Source organism: Megalops cyprinoides, chromosome 7 (genome assembly GCF_013368585.1).
Source record: "Megalops cyprinoides isolate fMegCyp1 chromosome 7, fMegCyp1.pri, whole genome shotgun sequence".
Lineage (NCBI taxonomy): Eukaryota > Metazoa > Chordata > Actinopteri > Elopiformes > Megalopidae > Megalops > Megalops cyprinoides.
The window spans coordinates 17848986-17871182 of NC_050589.1; the positions used below are offsets into that span (position 1 = coordinate 17848986).

Here is a 22197-nt window from a genome sequence, read left to right on the forward strand (position 1 = left end):
TTTAATTTCGCGAGTGACAACAATATGAGCTAATCAAGCGCAGGGAAACCGTCTGATCAACTGGAGCTAATACCAATCTGGTACGTTACAGGCGACGAGGTGATACCAGAACATCCTCGATTCAGTAGATAACATGAAATCACTCCAGCATTGGACTGTCTTATTACATTAAGTCTGAAATGCCTAGATCAGAGTCTATGGTTGTGCGGAAGTGTGCGACTGTCGACGTTAGCTTATCTTTACGTTGATTTAGCAAATGTTTCAAGGGGGAAATTGCATCCACTGTAGCCAGGTAACAATTAGCTATATTCCATTCAGCTAAATAAAATACAGCTAGCTAAGTAGCTAGTTATCTATCTGGTTCTCATGCCTACAAAACACTACGTATCTTGCTAGAAACCACGATTCCGCTAGCTTGCAGTTGCCTCTTGTAAACGACTGCATCGCCGCGATTTCACCAAGGAAGCTTTGTAATGATGGCTCCATTTGCTAACTTAGCTATCTTAACATTAGCCCATGCATGGTAGCCCAGCAACCTTATGAAAGTGGGACTGGTAGGAACTCATACCCCAGTCTAACTACTACTAGCTAGTTAGTTAGGCTTTGTTGCCGGGTTTTTACATCAGGTTGGTAGCCAGATGGCTTGCTGTGATTAAGTGATGACCGCGCGTATCATTGAGCGAGCGAGCCAATACACTCATACAGTAGCTAAGGTTAACATTCGTTGTAGTTAGCTCGACAGCCGTAGCTTACTGACAGTGCGAAGTATCTAATCAGCTAATGTTATTACCTCTGAGTGCAAACGGAATTAAATACCGAAAACTAGCTGAATAAAAAGACAGTCGCACCTCAGAAATGTTTTGGCGAGACTTGTGCATATGTTCATCTTATTATTTGCTTGCTAGGTACTCATTCAACTATCAGAACTGGCTGGACCAATCAGCCAAGTTAGTAGCTGGGTAGTTACCACTCAGAAAACGGCTAATTACGCTAGGTGTGTGAGAGGTGCAACACGCTTGTTTGACCAAGTATTGAACCAGCAGGAAAGAATACATCGCGTCGCCTGAGGGTTCCCTTCTTTTGATTCCAAATATCATTTATACCTATTAGCTCTCTCATAAAAGCTTTGAAACTTCTATCAGGTTAACGGCTGATAACTGACTTTAAGTGAGTTTCTTTGTGTGTGTGTGTGTGTTTAATAATTGCCACAAGACGGATTGTTCGTGTAATGCAGTCAAATATACAAAGTTATTCTTCCGTTTTCCTCTAGAGGTCAGGCTTACCTCGAAGATGCATAGAAATCCCTCAGTCTGAATTAAAAATCTAACCATAACTACAACTAAAACTAAATTCAGGCTAGTTTTTATTTATTGACGTGGTGAGTATAAACACGCAATGGCAGCATAAGTTATTATTAGCATTTTAAAGTGCTTTTAGAAGTTAAATTTATACCAGCCTCAACTCAAGCCACCTCTGGCTGAGATAAGTGTCACGGTGTTAACTCGATATTTTGAATAATTTAGGCTTTACATAAAGCACAGTACACAAAGGAACAGACTCTGACATTGTGTAAAAGCTGAATTTAAATCTGTCAAGGGGTAAGGAAATAAGAATACAGAATGCAAAACGACAAGCTTTGCTCCCTGAGTGCTGATTCCTCTTCATATGACATGTTAGACTTGCCTGATCTCCCATTGTCATTCAAACAGTTTGTGTCATCAACACGATATCAGCTAATGATCAAAGGAACAGGTTGAAAAAAGATGAATGTATTGCCTGTGCCCAGTGAAGTTAAACCTGTAGATGATTGTACAAGGTAGCAGTTGGAAGCACAGAAGCATGAGGCCTACAATAAATGTTAATGGTTCAGTGTAACTCAGCACACCCAGTAACAAATTACTGTTACAATATAAGCGTGTTCTGCTAAATAGGTGTAGTACTTTATACTTTGTGGATCAAAGATTAAATATACTTGAGGAAAAATGGTTTGTAGTTGCAAATGTGCTTTGAATGTTTTATTTTATGACAAAAACAGTATCAATGTTTAATGTCATCATCCATGAGAGGCAAGGCTGGGACATTATTTGAATAAAAGAAACTGAAATTTATACATGAAAATAAATGTGATTTTTGAATTTTTAATAATATGGCTATTTAATAATATAAACAATAAACCATGAAACTGAAACCATGTGGTTGTACACTCTCACTTAAATTTGACATTAATTTGATTTAAATAAAATCCAACTGATCTTCAAAATGCTTTATATTGATTAAAATTTGACATTTTTAATTATAGATTTACAAAAAGCTTTCTTGAATTAATACACACTTGTATCATGATTATACACAATATGTATTTGCATAGTGCATTTGGGTGTTTTAATTTTGTTACCTCTTTGTCTACAACATCTGAAACACTATTTGTAAAAGAATATTTATGTGTATTTGATATTTTAATATTTTTGTTTGAGAAACTAACAGTCTTTCGGTCTGATTTGCTGAAGCAAAATTGAAAGAGATTGCCCTGTCAGTCTAATTTGGATTATTTGTGTTTTGTCTTGCTTATTTATGTCTAAAAATTGCATGCCTTCTCTGCGGATGGCTGAAATTAAGGGAGGGATTTAGACAAAGGCCTCTCCAATATGGAGGCTACAGCAGGCCTGTTCTGTTCATGTTTTTTGTCCTTTATTTGTACAAAATATACCTAGAAACAACATGGGATAGCGAGAATATAATGATAGGGAACAGATTTTCAGAGTTCTGTTTTTTCTTTAGCCCACAGGAACATTTTAAATTGTTGTTTTGCGATTTGGGCCTAGCTCTGACTCTCCTTTTTTCTCTCACACTCAGAGCTGCTCCTGCCGGCGCTGAACAAAGATAATTACTCAGGAAATGTTTCAGCCAATCCGCCGCAGCCTTACATCCTGCCAGTGAAAAGAGGCCATTCAGTGTCTGCCTTCCATCAGACGGCCCGATCATCAAGCCTGAACTGCCAAGCCCTTTCTGTCTCAGGACTGAGACTGTCCTCCATGTTTTATAAGTATTGACATAACACTGTGTTAGCCATGCATCCACAGAGGTAAGCCTGATTTTACTTCCTTTTCCTTCCAGTACTGTTTATCTCCTGCAAAGATAGTCTGATTCTTGAGAAAAGGAGGCCTGAAGGTAACTCACACCACAGAACTGGAGTCTGGTAGAAGCAAAAGCAGGCTTTCTCCTGCTGCCTGTGATTTTGGTCACATGGGTGCTCAGCCAGTCTTCATACTGTTGTGCAGAGAAGACCATAGTAAAACCTTTGTAATTTTTTGGAAAACAAAACATAAATATATTGAACATTTTATCTCTCTGTTGCCTTGGCCTTTTCTGCTGGAAAAAGGGATCTCTTTGTAAGCAGGCTGCCTGCATCATTGTGTGCCTGTGTCACATGCCAGGTTAGAGAAAATGGAAGCTGGGGACCAGATGTAGCTGTTGTAGCACAGTGGGGGATCCCAGGGGAGGCTGATGGCAAACTGAACCGCACACATTTTTACATTTGGCGATAGAAAACGTAAAATCTCCTCAGCTGTCCTTTTTGTCTTTCCACCTTTTTCTTATTAGCAAACAAAAACATGGCTTCCTTGAAATCCTGGTTGTTGACATGACTTGGCAGACCTCATGGTCAGGTGTTAATTTTTTACTGTAACCAAGCTGAGTTTTATCTGTGTTTCAGATAGCCTTGTGTGGGTTGAAACTAACAGCATATTTACAAGTATTTTGTTTTTTTATAGTGAGGATTGAAGCTCTTAAGAAACAAGCATCTGACAATGGGGCCTAAGCTGACATCTTGCTGCTGTCTTGATTGTAACCATAAGAAAGAGCCTCTCCTTTCTTATTTCAGCTGCAGGCCTTGGTTGTTTGTGTGACAGACCCTATGGGGAAGCCAATACGTTTCTCCCATCAAGTGTCGTTTCCATATAGGGAAGCCATTGGCGTGGGTATTGCAGCTACGCATAGTTTACATCTGCAAATTATATGTCTAAAACATGACCCTTTTTGCTGCTTTGTTTCTTATCAGCAAACTGCAGCTCTAGGCTTTCACCCTATTTTTATCTTCACAGTCAAATACTATTTGTTACCACAGATGGTCTTGGTAGCTTTCACTTGAATGTCACATTTGCCATGCTTAGATGGCTTTTACCCACTGAATCTTATTCAGTTCAGCCCATGGTTTCAGCATGATTGCATTACAGAGATGGATCATATGTTATCAAAGAAAATATTTAACATATATTTAATTGTTGGTAATATTACTTGTGAGCAATATTGGTATGTTTTGAACTTCATATATAAATGAAATGTACACACAGATACTGTAATTATCTGAATTTTAGTGCAGATATTTATTTTTTGTGCCCTTTTGCAAATTTTTTGGCAGATAATATATTCAAAAATGCTGTGTTTTAAGCTTCACAGGTGAATGTTAGTAGCCTTTTTCACACTCCCAAAATTGTATTCTTGTAAAATAGATTTTTTTTTTCCCCAGAAAAATAGCAGAAAAGCTGATAATAATTTGATAACAAGGACCTCATTTTTGAAGTCTCTTGTTTCATGTAATTTTAATTGCTCTTGTGATAGGGAGCTGTTTTTGAGATCATCTGTTATAGGACTTGAGAAGTAAACACTGGGAGGGTCTGTTCTAAAACGGACTCTGGTGAATTTTGTGTATGGATGGTGGCAGATATTTTAAGCTAGACGGCAGAAGGCCTTTAGTACATTGCCACTTCAGCCATACATTTAATGTTGCTCAAAAGCACACTGAGAGAATAAGCTCTGTTTGGGTGAAATGGTACAGTTTAAATTGTGTAAAATCTCTGCATTGCAGCAAAAAAAATGTCTGAGAGAGAAGGTTGCAGTGAGCTGTGTGGCACAGCAGAGCTGCCCAATCAGACTGCTCAGTGCAACACTCAAACCAATCACAGGCACTGCTGAGGTTAAAGATTGACAATCGCTGTGGAACAGCAGGGAGAGCAAGGCCCTTCTGGAAAATTCTGCAACCATCTTTGTTTCATCCAGCCAAATTTAAAGGCCAGTTTGAAGAACTGACTTGTATATTCTGTGCATTAAGACAAGGTATGCTACTCTGTGTACATTTTTTGCATTGGAGAATGTGTTATTTGGTAAAAAGGAAATTATAATGGTAGTATCTTCATTTTTAATATCTAAGGTATGTGACAGATATAGGCAGGCACTGGTTTCCTCTGCATTTAGCCTCTGTCAGCTTCTGAAGAAGTCGATGTTGCTGAGGTTGGCAGTGTAGCATATATAATTGCAGGCGAGAGAGCCAATATGGCCCATGTGACTAAGTGTTTCTATTGTGAATTGTCATCTTCCACAGAAATGGCCCTCTTGGTCGATGTGGATGGGCTGCAGGTTTTTCGGAGGCTGCTGTTGATCTATCAACAAAGTAAAATCTAAGACAGGATGGAATCCCATTTGGATCAGATTAAAACAAATCTTGGTCTGTGACACACCTGAGGTTGCCCATGTGAAAAAGCCCATGCGTTCTTTCTTTCCATTTATACTTAAGTGTGTTAGTGGTGAAGGAAAAAAGCACATCCACATTTTACTGTAAATGAAAAAGCATTATTCATTTTTACTGCCAGAATAATGGCTGGTTTCCTGGTTGGAAAGCCTTTAGGGTACATATAACGTTAGGGTACCTTAGTGGGGGGGAGGTTGCAAGATTCCAATTCTGGTGGATTTTTCTCCCTCCCTTCCTTCCTCCAGGACAGCCCTGGTGGAAGGGTGTACTCAGAGAGACCGGGGTTGGGAATGGGGGTGTCGTGTTTACAGCGCTGTAATCTCCACAGTCCTGCTCTGTCTGTGTGGACGTGCCAGTGTGTGCGTCGTTTGAATGCTGCTCGCTCAGATGGCAGTCCCATGGTGGTGTTCTCCCCCCCCCCCGGGTCTCTCTGTGTGAGCTCTTCATAAAAGCGCATGTTCATTAATCTGGAATATTCTGAAATCTTAATTGTTTTTCTTTTTTTCCTGAGGAAATCTCTGCTCTGATGGCCTGGCACACTTCTCTGGAAAGAAAAAAGCATTTGTGTTTTTCCAGGAATGCTGTGAAGCGTCCCTGAAAATCATGTTTCATCTTATACTGTTTTTGAATTTCCAAGAACTGCCACGTATTTCCTTTCAAATAGGCCGACTGCCCTTTGCAGGTCCTGGCTGGGCGGGGAGACAGAGAACATTGTCATGACAGGAGCTGTAGAAAGAAATCATCTTTATTTTCCGTGGAAGCACAGTTGTTATTTAAGTGCAAATACGGTGATGTACATGGTTTTCTCATGCATGAAAAGTCAAGTCTTCTCATGCGTGAATATGCAGGTTTTGAAGGGATTTATTTTTTACAAAATAGCCTTGAACATGGTATTCTACGTTCATGGTATACATCATACAAACATCTCTTCAACGAATCAGGTTTCCTTTACTTTGATACTATACACTTGCTGTGTTTTATTGATGTGAGTAGTTCGTTTAACCTGCCAAAATGCTTTGTTTTCTCTGATTGTTGAAGGAATCCCATCTTTTTAGTATTTACTTGGTTCTCAGCTGTGAATTATTGTGAATGGTCATTAAAATTATCACCATTATTTGCTGCGCTGATCAGAAAATATACGTAAGATTTTATATCTTTCACATTCTTTAGTCATTTTATTATGATGTAACAACTAAGTTACTGATTTTCGTTCAGCTAGGACTTTGTGACTGTTAGCCTCAAGACAAGCAATCAATTCTTTTGCCAGTGAATTTATTGTGCCGTTGAGGAGGTGCTGTGTCTTCAGCTAATGTCAAAGAAGGTCTTTCATTTTTATTCAAAGGAAAGAAAATGGAGCTAGAAAAACAAAACAATATATCCAGTGATATTTTTTTGTTGAAATTGTTGTTGTGCTTATTTTCTCTTTTAGACATGCTGAAATTGAACATATGTTTCAAGGTGTTAAGTCAGGGTGAGTAGTACAGTGAAACCCACTTTCTCACCTGCTGCACAGAAATCTGATATTAAGTGGGATCTGGTTTTATCAGGCTTCCTTTATTATATAATGTCATAGCTGTAAGGGAGAAAAAATGTATTAGGGATGCTTATTCAGGCATTTTACAAGTAGAATTAATTACATTTTGAACATGTTTTATTGCTGGAAGAAAATTGAAGAGATGTTAGTTTGGCTATGCAGTTTATAATTTAAAACAGCAGAAGACACAACAAAACTAACAAGTGGGCAACCAAATACTTTTCCATTTTTGTAGCTGGGAAAAACACATAAACATTCAAGACTGAAGCAAATTGCTAAGCTCACAAATGCATTTTCAACGCTTTTGACTCCTCTCAGTGTGTGGAATTTAGGAAGCTGAAACTCTTACATTTACATTTATTCATTTGGCAGACAGTTTTATCCAAAGTGACTTACAAGTGAGGTACAGTACAACACAAATGAAAAATCATATGGAGTCAACAATATTAGAAGTACTGCATGACCAGGTTTCAGTGGTTAGCCAGGCAAGGTACAAACTAGCAGGTAAAGCTAACAAGTGCATTAAACCATTAGATTACATTTTTTAAATTTTTCTTTTATAGTTTAGTAGGAGACAGTTTGAGACATAAGAAGTTCCATTAGGGGGTGGTGTGCCAGGTGCTCAGGTGAGAGCGGAAAAGCTGTGACTTCAGTTGTTTCTTGAAGACAGAGAGGGGGTCTCTTAAATGTAAATTGCACATTTTATTTTGCTGAGCTACATTACACTGTTTTTGATACATTGACTTTTGATACTTGACCACAGGACAGCTGATGGAAACATAGCCAGCAATACAGCCAGCAGAAGAGTAGCCTGAGAAGTTTTGTAATGCTGGCAACAGTGTATCACTAGTTTGTGGTAGTTTTAATAGCTGACCCTACTTTAACCATCTTGAGAGGCCTTGAAACTGAAAGGTATCAGTAGGTGGTGACTTTATTGCAAAAGGGTGTGCATTGCTGACTGCTTTGAGTTGAGTGGACATGCAGGCATTTTCTGCAGAGTTTTGACTCATGAGCATGCTAATCAGTGTTTAGCTGACGATGTTCCTTCACAACACCGACCCACTGACTTTGTTCAGTGTTCCTCCAGCTAAGAAAATTCTACAGGCTTCTGGTTTGTATTTCAGAAAATAAAAGTGCAACTGATGTCTGTTATAGTTTCAGAATTTAGAGGGATCCACTGCTTTTCACCATGATTGTCTTTATATATGTGTAATTATTTTTATATGTGAATTCTTGCTTGTTACATGTTTCAAAAAAAGGAATTTCGATAACGGTAGATAACCCTTTACTTGATTTGTCACATGTATAGTATGTTCCTAGGTATGTTTTTGTAAGTTACATATAATGCATGGTGAAGTTTATAGTGTATGCAGTAAATAAATTTGATAACATGTGCCTTTGGTGGAGATGATGTTTGCTTTCAGTTTGTCATTTGCTATCCATGCAAATCTAACATTGAATTACACAGACCCAGACCTGTAGCAGTAGTACTTTTTTGTTTTGTTAATAATATCAGTGTATATTGGGTTTCCATACATAATCTATTTGCAATGGGATGAGAATCAGAAAGCAATAGGGAATGTTTACATTATTTTATAGCATTTCTTTAAAGAGGACATTTTCCACATAGCGATGTAGTCAAGCCTTTCATACATGGCTCCATTACAGCCTGACCATAATAAATGAGAGGTAAACAATCTATTTAAGTGCTTGTAGAACCAAGCCTTTTTTTTTGCTTGATTTCCATTTTTCTTTCAATGGTTCTTTGGTAGATTGCTGTATTTGTCCTGTAGTTAAATGTATTGTTTTGCTCTGAGGCTTCCCTTGAGAAAAATACATCATATCAGAGAGGTAATACATGAAGTTTCTGTCTGGAGTATATACAGAAATGAAACCAAGGGCGGTAATTTTGTAGTGGATTTATGGGTTATCTGGGAAATGCTGGTTTTAAACAAAGAAACTGTCTCTTCCTACTTCCTGTAACTTCCGATTTTGTTCACTTGGGTGAGAGAGTGTAGAGTACATTTGGCCTACTTCATCCTACCTGTCCTGTTAATGTCCTGTCAGACATTATGGTGTACACTGCGTATGTTTTTGTTCATATTACATGAACATGAATGAACCAAGTGGCCCTTTAAGTGTGGTGTTGTAGAAAATGAACAGTTTTTTTGTACCACTCCAGACCCTTAATGTTCAGTGGACGTGGATGTGCTCTCCATGCTTGGCCAGCTACGATCTTTGTGGCACTGAACTGTTGTCTTGAGTATAAAAAAAAAAAAAAAAAAAACATGTTGCTATGGGGATACTCTCTTGTGACATTTATTGGAGCATGAACACTCAAAACTCAAGCCGGTCAGACACTAATTAAGAGTAAACAAACAACAAAAAAAGGTTGATAACCACTGCGCATCTTCACTGAGAAAGCGCACCGAACTCAGTCAAGCTCGACACTACTCTGCCATTGGAGATGAGATGAATTGTCACAAATACACAAATACAAGCACATGGAGTGGTAGTGCAAGAGTGGAACAGAGATAAACAAAGTTGATCTCGGGTGACTCCGCCCCTCGGGACTCCCATACATAGGTGTTACCACAGGAGTGTATGGTGAAACAGATACATTTAATCAACAGAGTCTGAGGTGATACTTTTCTCTCTGTCTCCCTCCCTCTTTGGCAGTTTGGCGGAAGAAGAAATAAAGACGGAGTCGGATGTGGTAGAGGGGATGGACATTTCCACACGATCCAAAGGTATCTGAAAGCAGAGAGTCCAAAGGCTTGGGCTTAGAGAACAGACTGCTTTAGCTGAGGAGATCAAAACTATATTACACCCTGTGTGATTGGCAAACTGTGTAGTGATGTGAAGACCAATTTTTTGCATAGTGCAGTTGCATGATGTTCAGTGGGCACTTTGGGTGTATGTGTTGGTTATGAGTGATGTTGTGGAAAATGTAGCCTGAATTGCAGGCACTGAGTGCATGCCACTGTACTGCATGATGTGAAACCCACCTCAGAGCTTCCATGCACTACGCAAGTCAGTGGCATAATAGCATGTGACTGAGAGTTTGCTATTTCTGTACATTGTTGTGGAAGATGGCCTCTATAGAATCCCCATGTGGTTGCTGTGAACTTATCCAACCTCATCAAATTAAAAGCCAGTACGACAGGAAGTAATGTTCACTGCCGCTTTGGGGTGGTGTTACACAGCCTCTGTGTGGTTTCAGTACGCTGGTTTTGGTGGTTATGGAGGTAGTGCATGAGCTGTGGGTTGGGTTGGGGTGTTGTGTTTTGCATGCAGTGTGACCTTGTGTTCCTCTCTAAAGTTACAGATCCTGGATCAGCCGAAAGAGCAGCTCAAAAACGAAAGCTGCCCAGTCCCCCTCACTCCTCTAATGGGCACTCCCCTTCAGAAACCTCACCCAGTCCCATCAAAAAGAAAAAGAAACCAGGCTTACTTAACAGTAATAACAAGGAACAGGTGCGCCATTTGTCATTTACTCTTGCCTGTGTTTTAGTTAGACCTAAATATGCATGGTTTGCATGTGAATTTACTCACATTTGAAGGGCTGTTTATTTGAGATTGATTATTGCTGTTTATCTCAAAATGTTTTCAATAAAGTGTTGAGTGGGTTATGAATGTTATTATGATCCTAATGAAATGAGTGACCAGTCTCTATTTAATACAGTGCTATGAATACTGAATATGTTCTGTTTTGCATGTACAAGACTGGTTTACTCCTTACAGATCAGACATGTGAATGAATTAACTACCTTATATTTAAACCTAAGACTACATAGTGGGTAACTGTCTTGAAATGGTCACATGACAGTGTTTCTTCTGCAGTTGTATACATGTAACTGTTTATGAGCAATAGCGTACACCAAAGACAAACTGGCCAGTGGTCAATCTAGTGGAAATACAAATATGCCGCTATTGACACATACTAAATACAGGATTGACTTGGAATAGACCGCAGAACAGTTTGTACTTGGTGTCCGCAGTGCTTTATTCAGTGCTGTGTCCTGTTTGCTTGTTGTGCTGCACCCTTGTGATCTCCCGTATTTTGAAACCCGCCTTGTTTTTCTTGCCTGCATTTCAGTCAGAACTAAGACATGGTCCCTTTTACTATATGAAGCTGCCACTCACCACAGACCCTGTTGATGTTGTACCACAGGATGGACGGAATGACTTCTATTGCTGGGTGTGCCACCGCGAGGGCCAGGTCCTCTGCTGTGAGCTTTGCCCACGGGTGTACCACGCAAAGTGCCTGAAACTGGCAGCCGAGCCTGAGGGGGACTGGTTCTGTCCCGAGTGTGAGGTACTCTCTCACTTCTTCCAGGCTGGGGCGCCTGCCCAGCCGTGCTGGAGGCCACAGGGGCCAAGGCGCAGGAGCGCACAGTGCAGGCTGGCAACCCCCCCCCCATTAGGTTTGGGGACTGGTTTCACAGGCCTGCTGTCTCTTGGTCTGGAACACGCCAGACTGTTGGTGTTTGTTTGTGCATGCAGGCAGAGGGTCAGAGCTGACCTGTGAAACCACTCCGCACAGAGAGAGTGGCCGGGGCTTGCTTGTGTGCCGCCCGCTGCCTTATGTCAGCTGCACTCTTGCCCAGAGTTTCGTGAGTGGTTGTGTGACATAGTACACTTGCCGGTGTTTCGGTTGTAGTGCTGCTTAATGGGCACCTTAGTTTACTTGCTTAAAAATAATAGTCAGTAGCTTACAGACATCATTTAATGTATGTTTTATGAGCTGTGAAAGGAATTTTAAGATCTGTAGAAAAAGTTCAATATTTAGAAGTATAAGGGAGAGTGTTTGGTTGGACATAGCAAGAATATTGCAAGTCAGTGGCCCAAAAGCTTCATATGTCCAGCCAACAACTTCCTTTTTTATTGAAGGTGCTTTTTTTAAGCACATCTGCTGTATTAAGATTCAAACTTTTAAATTATTTTTGAACTTTAAATTACTGTAATGTAATTGTTCTTTTATATAATAACTGCTATGATTACATTGCATGTGTAATTATAGATTAATGCCATTTGGATAAACACATATAAATGGACCTGAAAAAGATGACCTCAATTTAACCTTTGAGTGCGTTAAAATAAAATGTGTTAATTTTTTCCCAATCCAGCTGATATCTAGTCATGGAAATATGTTTACAGGAAATGAAATGTAAAAGGTAAACTTTTTTGTTTTGCAGAAAATAACGGTCGCGGAGTGCATAGAAACTCAAAGCAAAGCAATGACGATGCTAACAATAGACCAGCTGTCTTATCTGCTTAAGTTTGCACTCCAGAAGATGAAACAGCCAGGGGTAAGTGTTCTGACTGAGCTCTCCAGCTCTCCTGCCTCCCATTGGTGTTCCCAGTCTGCCAAGGGCTATTCTGTCAGGCTGCAGCTTGAGGAATGATTACATATACTGTAAAATACCCTCTGGCATATTCCCAGCTTTCCCATCCATTTCCTTTTTATCTGGCCTTATTTATGTCCACACATAGCAGGATGGAAATGTGTATGCTGGCTTGAGAAGTGCTAGTCATAGTCAGCGTTCTCCATTTGGGCGCAAGCTTTTATCCATAGTTTTTTCACACTGTCCCATTGCTGACACCTCATTTGTACTAGCTCCATGTAGAAATGCACCACTAATACAATAATTGCTATGTGTCTGCTAGCCATGCAGATTCTAAATAATTTTTTTTTTGGTGGATCATTTCCCATTTGAAATTTCTGTTATGCATTCAGTTTTATTTTTATGGAGGCCAGATCAAAACTTTCAAAAACAACCTTTCTTCCAATCTAATGAATACTCCACTATGCTAATGGAATGTATTTGATGCGAAGCTAAGTACAGTTTAGGGCGTGCCTTAGGGAGTAGACCTTCCTGTTTGAGGTGGATGAGTCTCTTTAAAAGTGCTGGATTGGGGGGAGGTGCCACAGACTTTCATGTCTCTGATGATGAATGCTTTGGTTTTATAAATCTCTGGTTCTTGCTGGTGTGGGCTGGGCACGGCTGTCATTCACCTGTACCATGGTTCAGTGGTGAACCCCTTTGATTACCCAAAAGACATTTTTCTTTTTTCTGTTAATATGATGTCTTGGGGAGGGAGAGGAAAGAATATCCCCACTGCCTACCACCTTGGCCCCTGTGTCCAAGAGCAATTTTTTGACTTGAAGATCTGGAAAGATGGGCTGAATCAAAACTTCGACCCAACAGTTAGCCATATGACATATAGTTGTCACGTCCTGTTTGGGTACATTAGGGGGAAGGCCGCGCGAGGTGGTGTAGAATCAGTTGGCAACAGGTTTTGCGACCGCGTTACCTGCGGCAGGTGGGTGAGAGTTTTGGTGCTCGGTAGTTGTCACTGCCTCTGACTGTCACCTCTTGATTGTCCAGACAGCTGGGTCGAAACGCTCTTGTCTGGTGAGGAAAAGCTCTCCTTGCTCTCTTTCAGGACCAAGCTCGCTCGTCTCTCTCCCCCCACGCAGCCGCCCAGCAGAGAAAACCTATTAATTGGGTAAAAAAAACGACATATTTATGCTATATCCCTTAACATAACTGGAGTGCTGAAACATTGACACTGTCTGTCCGGAGCAGCAGAGTGCGCTGGTGATGAAGTGTGTGCGGAATTTTTTCAGAGGCAGTTGATTTAATCTGCATGGGTCTCTCTCTCTCTCTCTCTCTCTCTGTCTCTCTCTCTCTCTCTCTCTCTCTCTCTGTGAAACAGACTGAACCATTTCAGAAACCAGTATCTCTGGAACAACATCCAGATTATGCAGAATACATTTTCCATCCCATGGACCTCTGCACATTAGAAAAGGTATTGGGGAATATTCATGCAGCAGCATAATTTTCTTCCTTGCAAAGCTTGTTTATGCAGTGTCTGACTCCTCATAATATTAAAACAATGGTCTACATTTTATGTTTTTTCCTTTTTTCCAATTTGCTTGCAGAATATCAAAAAGAAAATGTATGGCTGTACAGAGGCCTTTTTGGCAGATATGAAATGGATCTTGCACAACTGTATCATATACAATGGAGGTAAGTCACAGCCACTGCATGTTCCAAAAGGATGTATTATATCATGGTCACAATTGAATATTTGACAGTAATTTTAAACAATGCTTTCATTCCAGGTAATCACAAGCTGACAGCAACTGCTAAAGTCATTGTAAAAATTTGTGAACATGAAGTGAGTACTACCAGCTGTGAGGCTGTCATAAGTGACTATTTGTGTATCCATCTTTAAAGCTCCAGACATAAATACTTTGCTAATACTACTTTTTGATATTCGGAAACATTCAAGCGATTTTTAACTGGTATGTGAGAAACTGGAATACCAATAATTGAGAATCTTTTCTTGCAGATGAACGAAATTGAAGTTTGTCCAGAGTGCTATCTGTCAGCTTGCCAGAAGAGGGAAAACTGGTTTTGTGAACCATGTGTAAGCAACCAATGACCGTTTTATCTTGCTAACCAGTTAAAGTACTATGGTTTAAGTTTCATGTAAATAAGCATTATGTATCTATGGGACGAGAAGATTGGTGATTATCTCTGTGATAATTTGCACTCGTGTCTTTGTTTGCTGAGTGTAGAGTCAACCTCATCCGCTTGTATGGGCGAAGCTCAAAGGGTTCCCATTCTGGCCTGCCAAAGCACTGCGAGACAAAGACGGACAAGTGGATGCCCGATTTTTTGGGCAGCATGACAGGTATGCCTGCTAGTCCACTGTGTTGTAGATGGCATTTTCTCAATTTTCAAAGTTTTGAAACCACATTAGTAATGGTAAAAGCACTGCGTTTCACTCAGTCAGTGATCTTTATCATCCATGTACACATACACCTGTGATAATGAGAACATATGTAGGATACTCTTCCCTGAATTTTTCATCATCTACTCATTAGGAGCATGATACATTCTCCTCCTTTTCTTTCAGGGCTTGGGTACCGATAAACAACTGCTACCTCATGTCTAAAGAGATTCCTTTTTCTGTGAAAAAGACTAAGAGCATCTTTAACAGTGCCATGCAAGAGATGGAAATCTATGTGGAAAACATTCGCAAGAAGTTTGGCGTTTTCAACTACGCCCCCTTCAGGACGCCCTACACTCCCAACAATCAGTTCCAGATGCTGCTGGACCCCTCCAATCCCAGTGCGGGCACCGTCAAGCCCGAAAGACAGGAGAAAATCAAGTTCAACTTCGACATGACTGCCTCTCCCAAAATGCTCCTGGGCAAGAGCATGCTGCCTGGGGGGACGAGCCGGAGGATCTCCCTGACTGAGATGCCCCGCTCCCCGATGAGCACCAACTCTTCCGTCCACACAGGCTCTGACATTGAGCAGGACATCTCTGAGAAAAGTATCAAGGCCCTTCCCAGCCACTACAGTGCCGGGGAGGAGTCCATGGACTGCACAGGTACCCCAGCCTTGTGGGATGAGTTACTCTCCAGCGCAAGGGCAAACTCCACTCAATGAAATGTAAAATACTCAAATTTCCAGATTTCAGGCTGATGGTGTATTAACACCTCAGGCACATTGCAGAACAGATGATGAGATAACAGCACAGAACAGCATAAATGTATTTACCAAGAATGCTCTTGCTCTTTGCCGTAGCCTCTCCTGCATCTGTGAAGATGGGGCACACTGGCAGTGCGACAGGCAGCCCCAAGACCTTCTCTCCGCAGGCCTCCACACCCATTGTCCCTAAGCAGGAGAGGACGTCCACCACTGGGAGCATCCTCAACCTCAACCTTGGTGAGCCTGCTCCGGCATGCCCCCGGCACACACACCACACACATAATGACATGTGACAGGTGCTGGGAGAACCCAGCCTGTTATATACAATTGAATCATTCTGCAGGAGAACCTGGTCTCTGATGCTGGATGGCATTCTGACTGTGGTTCTGTGTCAGATCGCAGCAAAGCAGAGATGGACCTGAATGAGCTCAGCGAGACAGTTCAGCAGCAGGCAGCCCCTGTGGTCCTGACCTCCCCGAAGAGACAGATCAGGAGCCGCTTCCAGCTCAACCTGGACAAAACCATTGAGAGCTGCAAGGCACAGCTGGGTATGCACAGCCCCTTTCACAGTCCTGATTGTTCTCTTACTCACTGAAAGTTTTAATACTCGAGTCCATAAGTATCCTTTAACTTCCGCTTCAGACTTCACAGTCAAATTGCATTGATAGTTTTTGTGTTCCTGAGCAGGTATCGATGAAATTTCTGAAGATGTGTACAAAGGTGTGGAACCCAGCGACTCGGAGGATTCGGAGAAGTCGGACTCCAGCGACAGTGAGTACATTAGCGAGGACGAACAAAAGCCGCGCAACGGCCAGAACGAGGCCGATGACAAGGACAAACCTGAGAGGGACTTGAAAAAGAAGCCCAGAGCACCCTCTCAAGGAGAAGATAAGGACAAAGGTGCAGAGGGTGTAGCGGTGGCGAAGGCCGAGAAAACGACCACGGAATCCCTGTCAAAAGATAAGCCGAGTGTCGACTCTGACAAAGAGCCCCCGGAAAAACCCAAAAGCTCTCAGCATCCAGCAAAGGAGAAGCCCAAACCGAAGGATGAGGGGAAGACCTCCTCTGTGGACTTGGACATGGACTCAGACTCTGAGCGGGAGCTGGTGATCGACCTTCGGGAAGAGTCGGGCTGGGAGCGCAAGAAGACCAAAAAGGAGCCAGCCACTGCCACCACACTCAAGGATCCCACTGTCACCAAGCTCGAAGGTGACTGTGCATTTCACTTCATGCAATGTCACCATGGTCTATGATTACATTTTTACATTATATTACTTTACATTCATTAGGCTCTTATCCAGAGCAACTTCCAGCACAAAAGTACAGAAGTGTATCTATTCAAATTCCATTCTATCACAATTTGCTGCTAAGGGCTTTATCATTTCACTTATTTATGAAATACTGCAATAAGAACCCAGTGTGAATATATTTACATGCTTGTTTATGTATCCTTCAAATCACCTTTTTTGCATAGGTAAAGCCCCTTCGTCCTCAAGTGCAGCAGGTCCACCTGCAAGCGAGGCGTCCTCATCAGCTCCAAGTGTCAAAGACCCTGCCCAGTCCTCCGTCACCATCCCCCTCAATGTGGTGTCCTTTGCTGCCACCACCACCTCCACTCTCCTGCCCACTGTAGCCACCAGCACGGCCTCCTCGGTGGCAGCCTCCTCGTCCTCCGTTAAAAAGCAGCGCCCCCTGCTGCCCAGGGAGACTGCCCCGGCGGTGCAGCGGGCGGTAGTGTGGAACCCCACCAACAAGTTCCAGACGTCCTCTCAGAAGTGGCACATGCAGAAGGTCCAGCGGCAGCAGCAGAGCCAGCAGCAGCCGACTGCGCAGACACAGCACAGCCCCCAGCAGCCGACTGCGCAGACGCAGCTGCAGTCCACATCATCTATGCAGCAGCCGTCCCCCAGCACACGGTATCAGACACGGCAGGCGGTGAAAGGTGATTTCCCCTCTTCTCTGCTGAAGCTGCCCCAGTCATGTCATATGGCATGTTGATAGTGAGCATGAGTCTCCCGTGTTCTTGCCTCAACAAACACTCTGTGCTATTATAGCACTGCCTTGCTATAATAGTTGGTGAAACGCTGGTCTGACGAGACTCCCCATTGCTAATATGTGACAACTGGTCCAACAGAAGTGTGATAAAGTGCTCGTGAAGGAAAGCATATGGTTGAATTAAACCCATTTCATCCTTGCCTCCATTTTCAGCTGTGCAACAGAAAGAGGTGCCGCAGAGCACATCCTCTACGGTCACCCTGGTGACTGGCACTCCAGCTGTGCCCATGATCTCTGCCCCGGGGACAGCTGGTGCCCCCTCCTCTTCCACCGTAACTGGCGACTTCCAGATCGCCACAGCCTCAGCGGATGTAGCAGCAGATATAGCAAAGTACACAAACAAGGTGTGAAACCTTTCTGAGTGACTACTATGTTGACTTCAGTCAAAGCTGTTTAGTGCGATTTTCATGGCTACATTGTAACATGGTTGTTGAGGAGTCTTTGTTGTTTGCCCTTCAGATTATGGATGCGATAAAAGGAACAATGACTGAGATATACAATGACCTCTCTAAAAGCACATCAGGAAACACAATAGCAGAGGTAGGTGCTGAGCAGATCCTTGCTTTTATGTAACGTTTATCCTTCTGCTGTTAACAGAGCTCATTCTACACAGTCTGAATTTCTTTGTTTATCCTTTAATGCAGATTCGACGTTTGAGAATAGAAATCGAAAAACTACAGTGGCTTCACCAGCAGGAGTTGTCTGAAATGAAGCACAACCTAGGTAAGGTTTTTTTGTACTCTTAAAGAAAGGGCATGTCAACAAAAGAGAACTAGATCTTATAGGGAAAAATGCAACCAGTCAGTGACACATGCATTTGTTTGTGTGTGTGTGTGTGTGTGTGTTTCTGTGTGTCAGAGCTCACCATGGCGGAAATGAGGCAGAGCTTGGAGCAGGAGAGGGAGCGTCTCATTGCTGAGGTAAAGAAGCAGATGGAGATGGAGAAGCAGCAGGCTGTTGACGAGACCAAGAAGAAGCAGTGGTGCGCCAACTGCAAGAAGGAGGCCATCTTCTACTGCTGCTGGAACACCAGCTACTGCGACTACCCCTGCCAGCAGGCCCACTGGCCCGAGCACATGAAGTCCTGCACACAGTCCGGTAAGAAACGCACTGGCATGATACTTTTAAATGTGCTGATGTTATGTGCAAACTCACAGCAGTCAGAAACCCCTACATACAAACACATACCCGGCCTATAGTCATGTGGTAACACTAATATGAGTCATCTTACATGACATGACAAACTTGTACCCCACTTGCAACACAACATCTCACAACTTAGTGTAGAATATCTCTGCAGTTACCTGTTACTTAGTGGCATGCTCATTTGTTTTCCATTTTTACAGCCACAGCTTCCCAACAAGAGACTGAGACAGAAGTGACTGCAGACACCGGAGGCAAGTCCTCTGGTCAATCCGCTAGCGGCCAGCCTTCCCCGACAGAGCCTGGAGCTGCCCTCGCAGACAAGGACGCTAACATGGAGAAAAGCAAGGATGGGGTTAATGTCAGCGTCTCCTAACTGCCATCTCGCGCATGTACAATACAGCCCCTGTTTCAGGGCAAGCTTGTGAAGCTACATTTCCTGTCTTGCCAATCTGGGAATGCAGACAGTTCCTTAATCTCAGTATTAAAGACAAGAAATCCTCCTCCCTTCCCAACACTACTTCACCCCTGCCCACGCCCCGCTCTCCTCAGTCTCATCACACAAGCATATCCAAAGGTTATGTGACAGGCAGTGAATAAGTGGACCAGTGGACAAGATTACTGAGCCTGTAGTTAAACGGAATAGTCTTACCCACTTACACACTGAGTACTTGGATGGATCTGTGCTCTAATTAGCAAGAGTCGTGTTGACACAGTGGCCCTCCGCTCTGTCAGTATGGGTTGGACTGTACGACTGTATGCAGGAGAGAGTGAGCGATTCTGTTCTTCATGACAGAGTCTGGGAGGAAGAAATGGTATATGATTGCATATGCAAAAAGGGTCTGAAGTTGCCTCCCATTTTTTTTTCTGGTAAAGGAATTCTGTTGACATTCATGAGTTTGTTTAACCCATTAAGGGGGAAAGTCTGTTTCAGCAGTAAGTGTTGCGCTTAAGCCCCAGTTACAACGCCAATGCGTCTTGTGATGTATTTGTCATTTTTTTGAGTGTCAGTTAATTTTGCAAGAAGACTTCCTGCTCTTGCTATGTTCGGTTTCTGCTGGTTTGTGTGTTCTGAGTTTGGTTTCTGTGTGATTCAATGTCTGAGTCACTTCCCATAGTACCAAGGGAAACTTCATCTTTACCATAGAACCATTGTGCGAGTGACTGCAGTCTGAATCCATCTCAAGCCAGTGCTTTTCTTCTTTCTGAGTGATTTTGTTCTACTCTCTGTAAACTGGGGACAATTGCAATTAAAATGGTTGGATATTGTAGTGTTGTTAGCAAGGAGAAATCCATTTTGTCATTGGATGCACATTTCTAACTTCATACTTGTGATGCTGATTTATGTATGAGTGCATTAAGCGTCTTTTGATTCTATAAGCATAAGAAGTGAGAGAGGCAAAAAGCAGCCTTCCATCAGACAATGCTGCACACCTTTTCTGTCAACAGTATTCAGAACCTGGCAGACAGAAGTCTAGGTAGGGTAGCCTTCTTTAGACTCAACATTTCATTTTCAGTTAATTTAATACGGGAAGGTGGCAGCGTAGCATAAGCCATTGCGGTTTTGATGTTCAGGTATGATGCAAGGGTGAGCATTATTGTTTTTAAATTACATTTTCTGTTCTAAGAAATGAATGAACAATGAATAGGAACTGTTCATTTAAAAAGAGGAATGAAATGGGTGGAATCAGTCATTCTTTATCAAACATAAGAACTTCCCAGAGCCGTGTTTCCAAGTGCTGGAGCCTGGGGTCATTTGGGTGCAGTGTAAAATAGAATGGAATGCCAGTAGAGCATGTGGCTCCAATACCTTGCCACAATCTCTCTCAGTAGGCTGCTAACTCCATTGTGTTGACTGTTACTGACCTACACTTTAATGTAAGGGTATGATCCTTTCTGCCAGAAAGGAAGAGGAGAGAAAGAAAAACAGCAGAGGTGGCTGGAACCTTCTTGTGAGCAAATTTGTCTCATGGCTTTTGTTGTTTACATAGTAAAAGTAAAGGTCTGGGGGTCTGGAAGAGCAGGTCCAACTAGAGCCTTACTCTCACGAATGTACTCAGTACCTTACTCTTGGTCTCCAGAGACTGGGATCTTTTAGGACACCAGGGAGGCCAAGCAGAATGTCTTGCTTTCACTCTAAGGCATTAATCAAACCCTGTGCCTCCTATGCTGCTTTTTAACATGCGGGTGTAGGGAGTTCTACCCTCAACATTGGCACAGTAGAAATCTTGAGGAACCAAGTTTTTTAACCATGTAATTGATGGCTGATACACACACCATTATCATGACAAATCAGAGACCAAGACTGTCAAGTCACTTGCGTACTGTATGGTAAATTGCGAAGATGACTTCTGAGGGTACATCTCCTGTTGACCCTGTCTCCCATCAGGTTTCAGAAAATGGCTGTGAATATGGTCTTAACTGCTCAGCAGCATTGGGACAACAAAAAGGGTTTCATCGCCATCTGCAGGTCAAATAATTTCCTACACTTGTTCTCTGAAGTGGTGACGTCAGCGCTACACTACATTAAAACAGATTTGTTTCGGTTTACATACCTTTGAAATGAACACTGTATATGTACTGCTTGCCATGGGGGGGAATTAAATGGCTGTGAAAACAAAATTATAACATATCTAATATTTTTTTATTATTTTAACCACAATATATGAGTTCTCCAAAAGATGACCTTTTTATCCACATGTAGCATTTTTGGCTCAGAATAGATTGCTGATCCCAATTTTGGGCACTCCATGCTGAATGTTCAGATACAGTATGGCCTTTCCCGCCATTAAATATTGAGTGTGAGTGAGTGAGTGAGTGGGTAATGGGGAGGAAGTGTGTGTGCTGGTGTTTGAGAGCAGAGAGAAATGTATAGAACCTATATTAATGTGAACTTAATGTTCTGCTCTGATCGTGAGGATGTGGAGACCACACTTGTACTTGTATATACATTCATGAGTTACACTACATTGTATAGCATAGCACCCTTTTATTGGGTGGGGATGTTTGTGGTACTCATTGCTTTTTTAAAAAATCTTTTGTAAATACTGTAAGGTGCTGTTTTTGGATCTCATTAAACATACCCTATATTTCATCTCCCATGGTCTTATTTTATTAATGTATTTTTGATTGTCTTTCTCATTGACATATTTTGAGTATTTTGTTCTGCCACACTTCATTTTTAAGTAAATCATGATTTTAAAGAGTCAGTGTAAGGCTTTTAAAATGGTTACATGCATACATTTAATGTACATCAAAAAGCACAATTCATGATAAAACATTTTCATTAGAGATGCAGAATTCTTTTGCAAAGGTTTCCAACTGGATTTTAGCAATGGGATTATTTTTTGAAAAAGGAAATGTATTGTTTATCCATTGCAAGTGTTAAGTAGATCAAAAAATAGGTGTTGAATATTTTAAGTATAATAT

The 22197-nt window shown here is 41.9% G+C and overlaps 1 protein-coding gene across 10 annotated transcripts; it reads left to right on the top strand.

Annotated features, from left to right (window-relative positions):
* The first annotated feature begins 34 nt into the window (after positions 1-34).
* Positions 35-21847, top strand: LOC118780216 (protein kinase C-binding protein 1-like). 10 transcript variants are annotated; one of them, XM_036532612.1, is made up of 22 exons: positions 35-80; positions 2854-3082; positions 9738-9808; positions 10381-10535; positions 11158-11376; positions 12257-12370; positions 13509-13571; positions 13782-13874; positions 14008-14095; positions 14191-14246; positions 14421-14498; positions 14650-14765; positions 14991-15469; positions 15667-15807; positions 15966-16118; positions 16258-16779; positions 17045-17512; positions 17779-17969; positions 18085-18165; positions 18270-18348; positions 18484-18723; positions 18972-21847. In XM_036532612.1, exons 2-22 carry the CDS (start codon positions 3069-3071, stop codon positions 19142-19144), a joined length of 3594 nt encoding a protein of 1197 aa, XP_036388505.1. In that variant the 5' UTR covers positions 35-80; positions 2854-3068; the 3' UTR covers positions 19145-21847. The 10 variants fall into 10 exon arrangements, with proteins under 10 accessions (XP_036388505.1, XP_036388510.1, XP_036388514.1 ...); XM_036532613.1 differs by lacking the exon at positions 35-80 and adding an exon at positions 187-292; XM_036532617.1 differs by lacking the exon at positions 13509-13571.
* The last annotated feature ends 350 nt before the right edge of the window (positions 21848-22197 follow it).

What these genes read in the sequence shown, in the direction of transcription:
- LOC118780216 (XM_036532611.1), top strand. Translation starts at nt 6,973, where the DNA reads ATGTTTCAAGGTGTTAAGTCAGG. An exon ending in ACCTCTGCACATTAGAAAAG is followed by an intron (nt 13,875 to 14,007) that starts GTATTGGGGAAT and finishes ATTTGCTTGCAG; the next exon opens with AATATCAAAAAGAAAATGTA. An exon ending in ACTGGTTTTGTGAACCATGT is followed by an intron (nt 14,499 to 14,649) that starts GTAAGCAACCAA and finishes TGCTGAGTGTAG; the next exon opens with AGTCAACCTCATCCGCTTGT.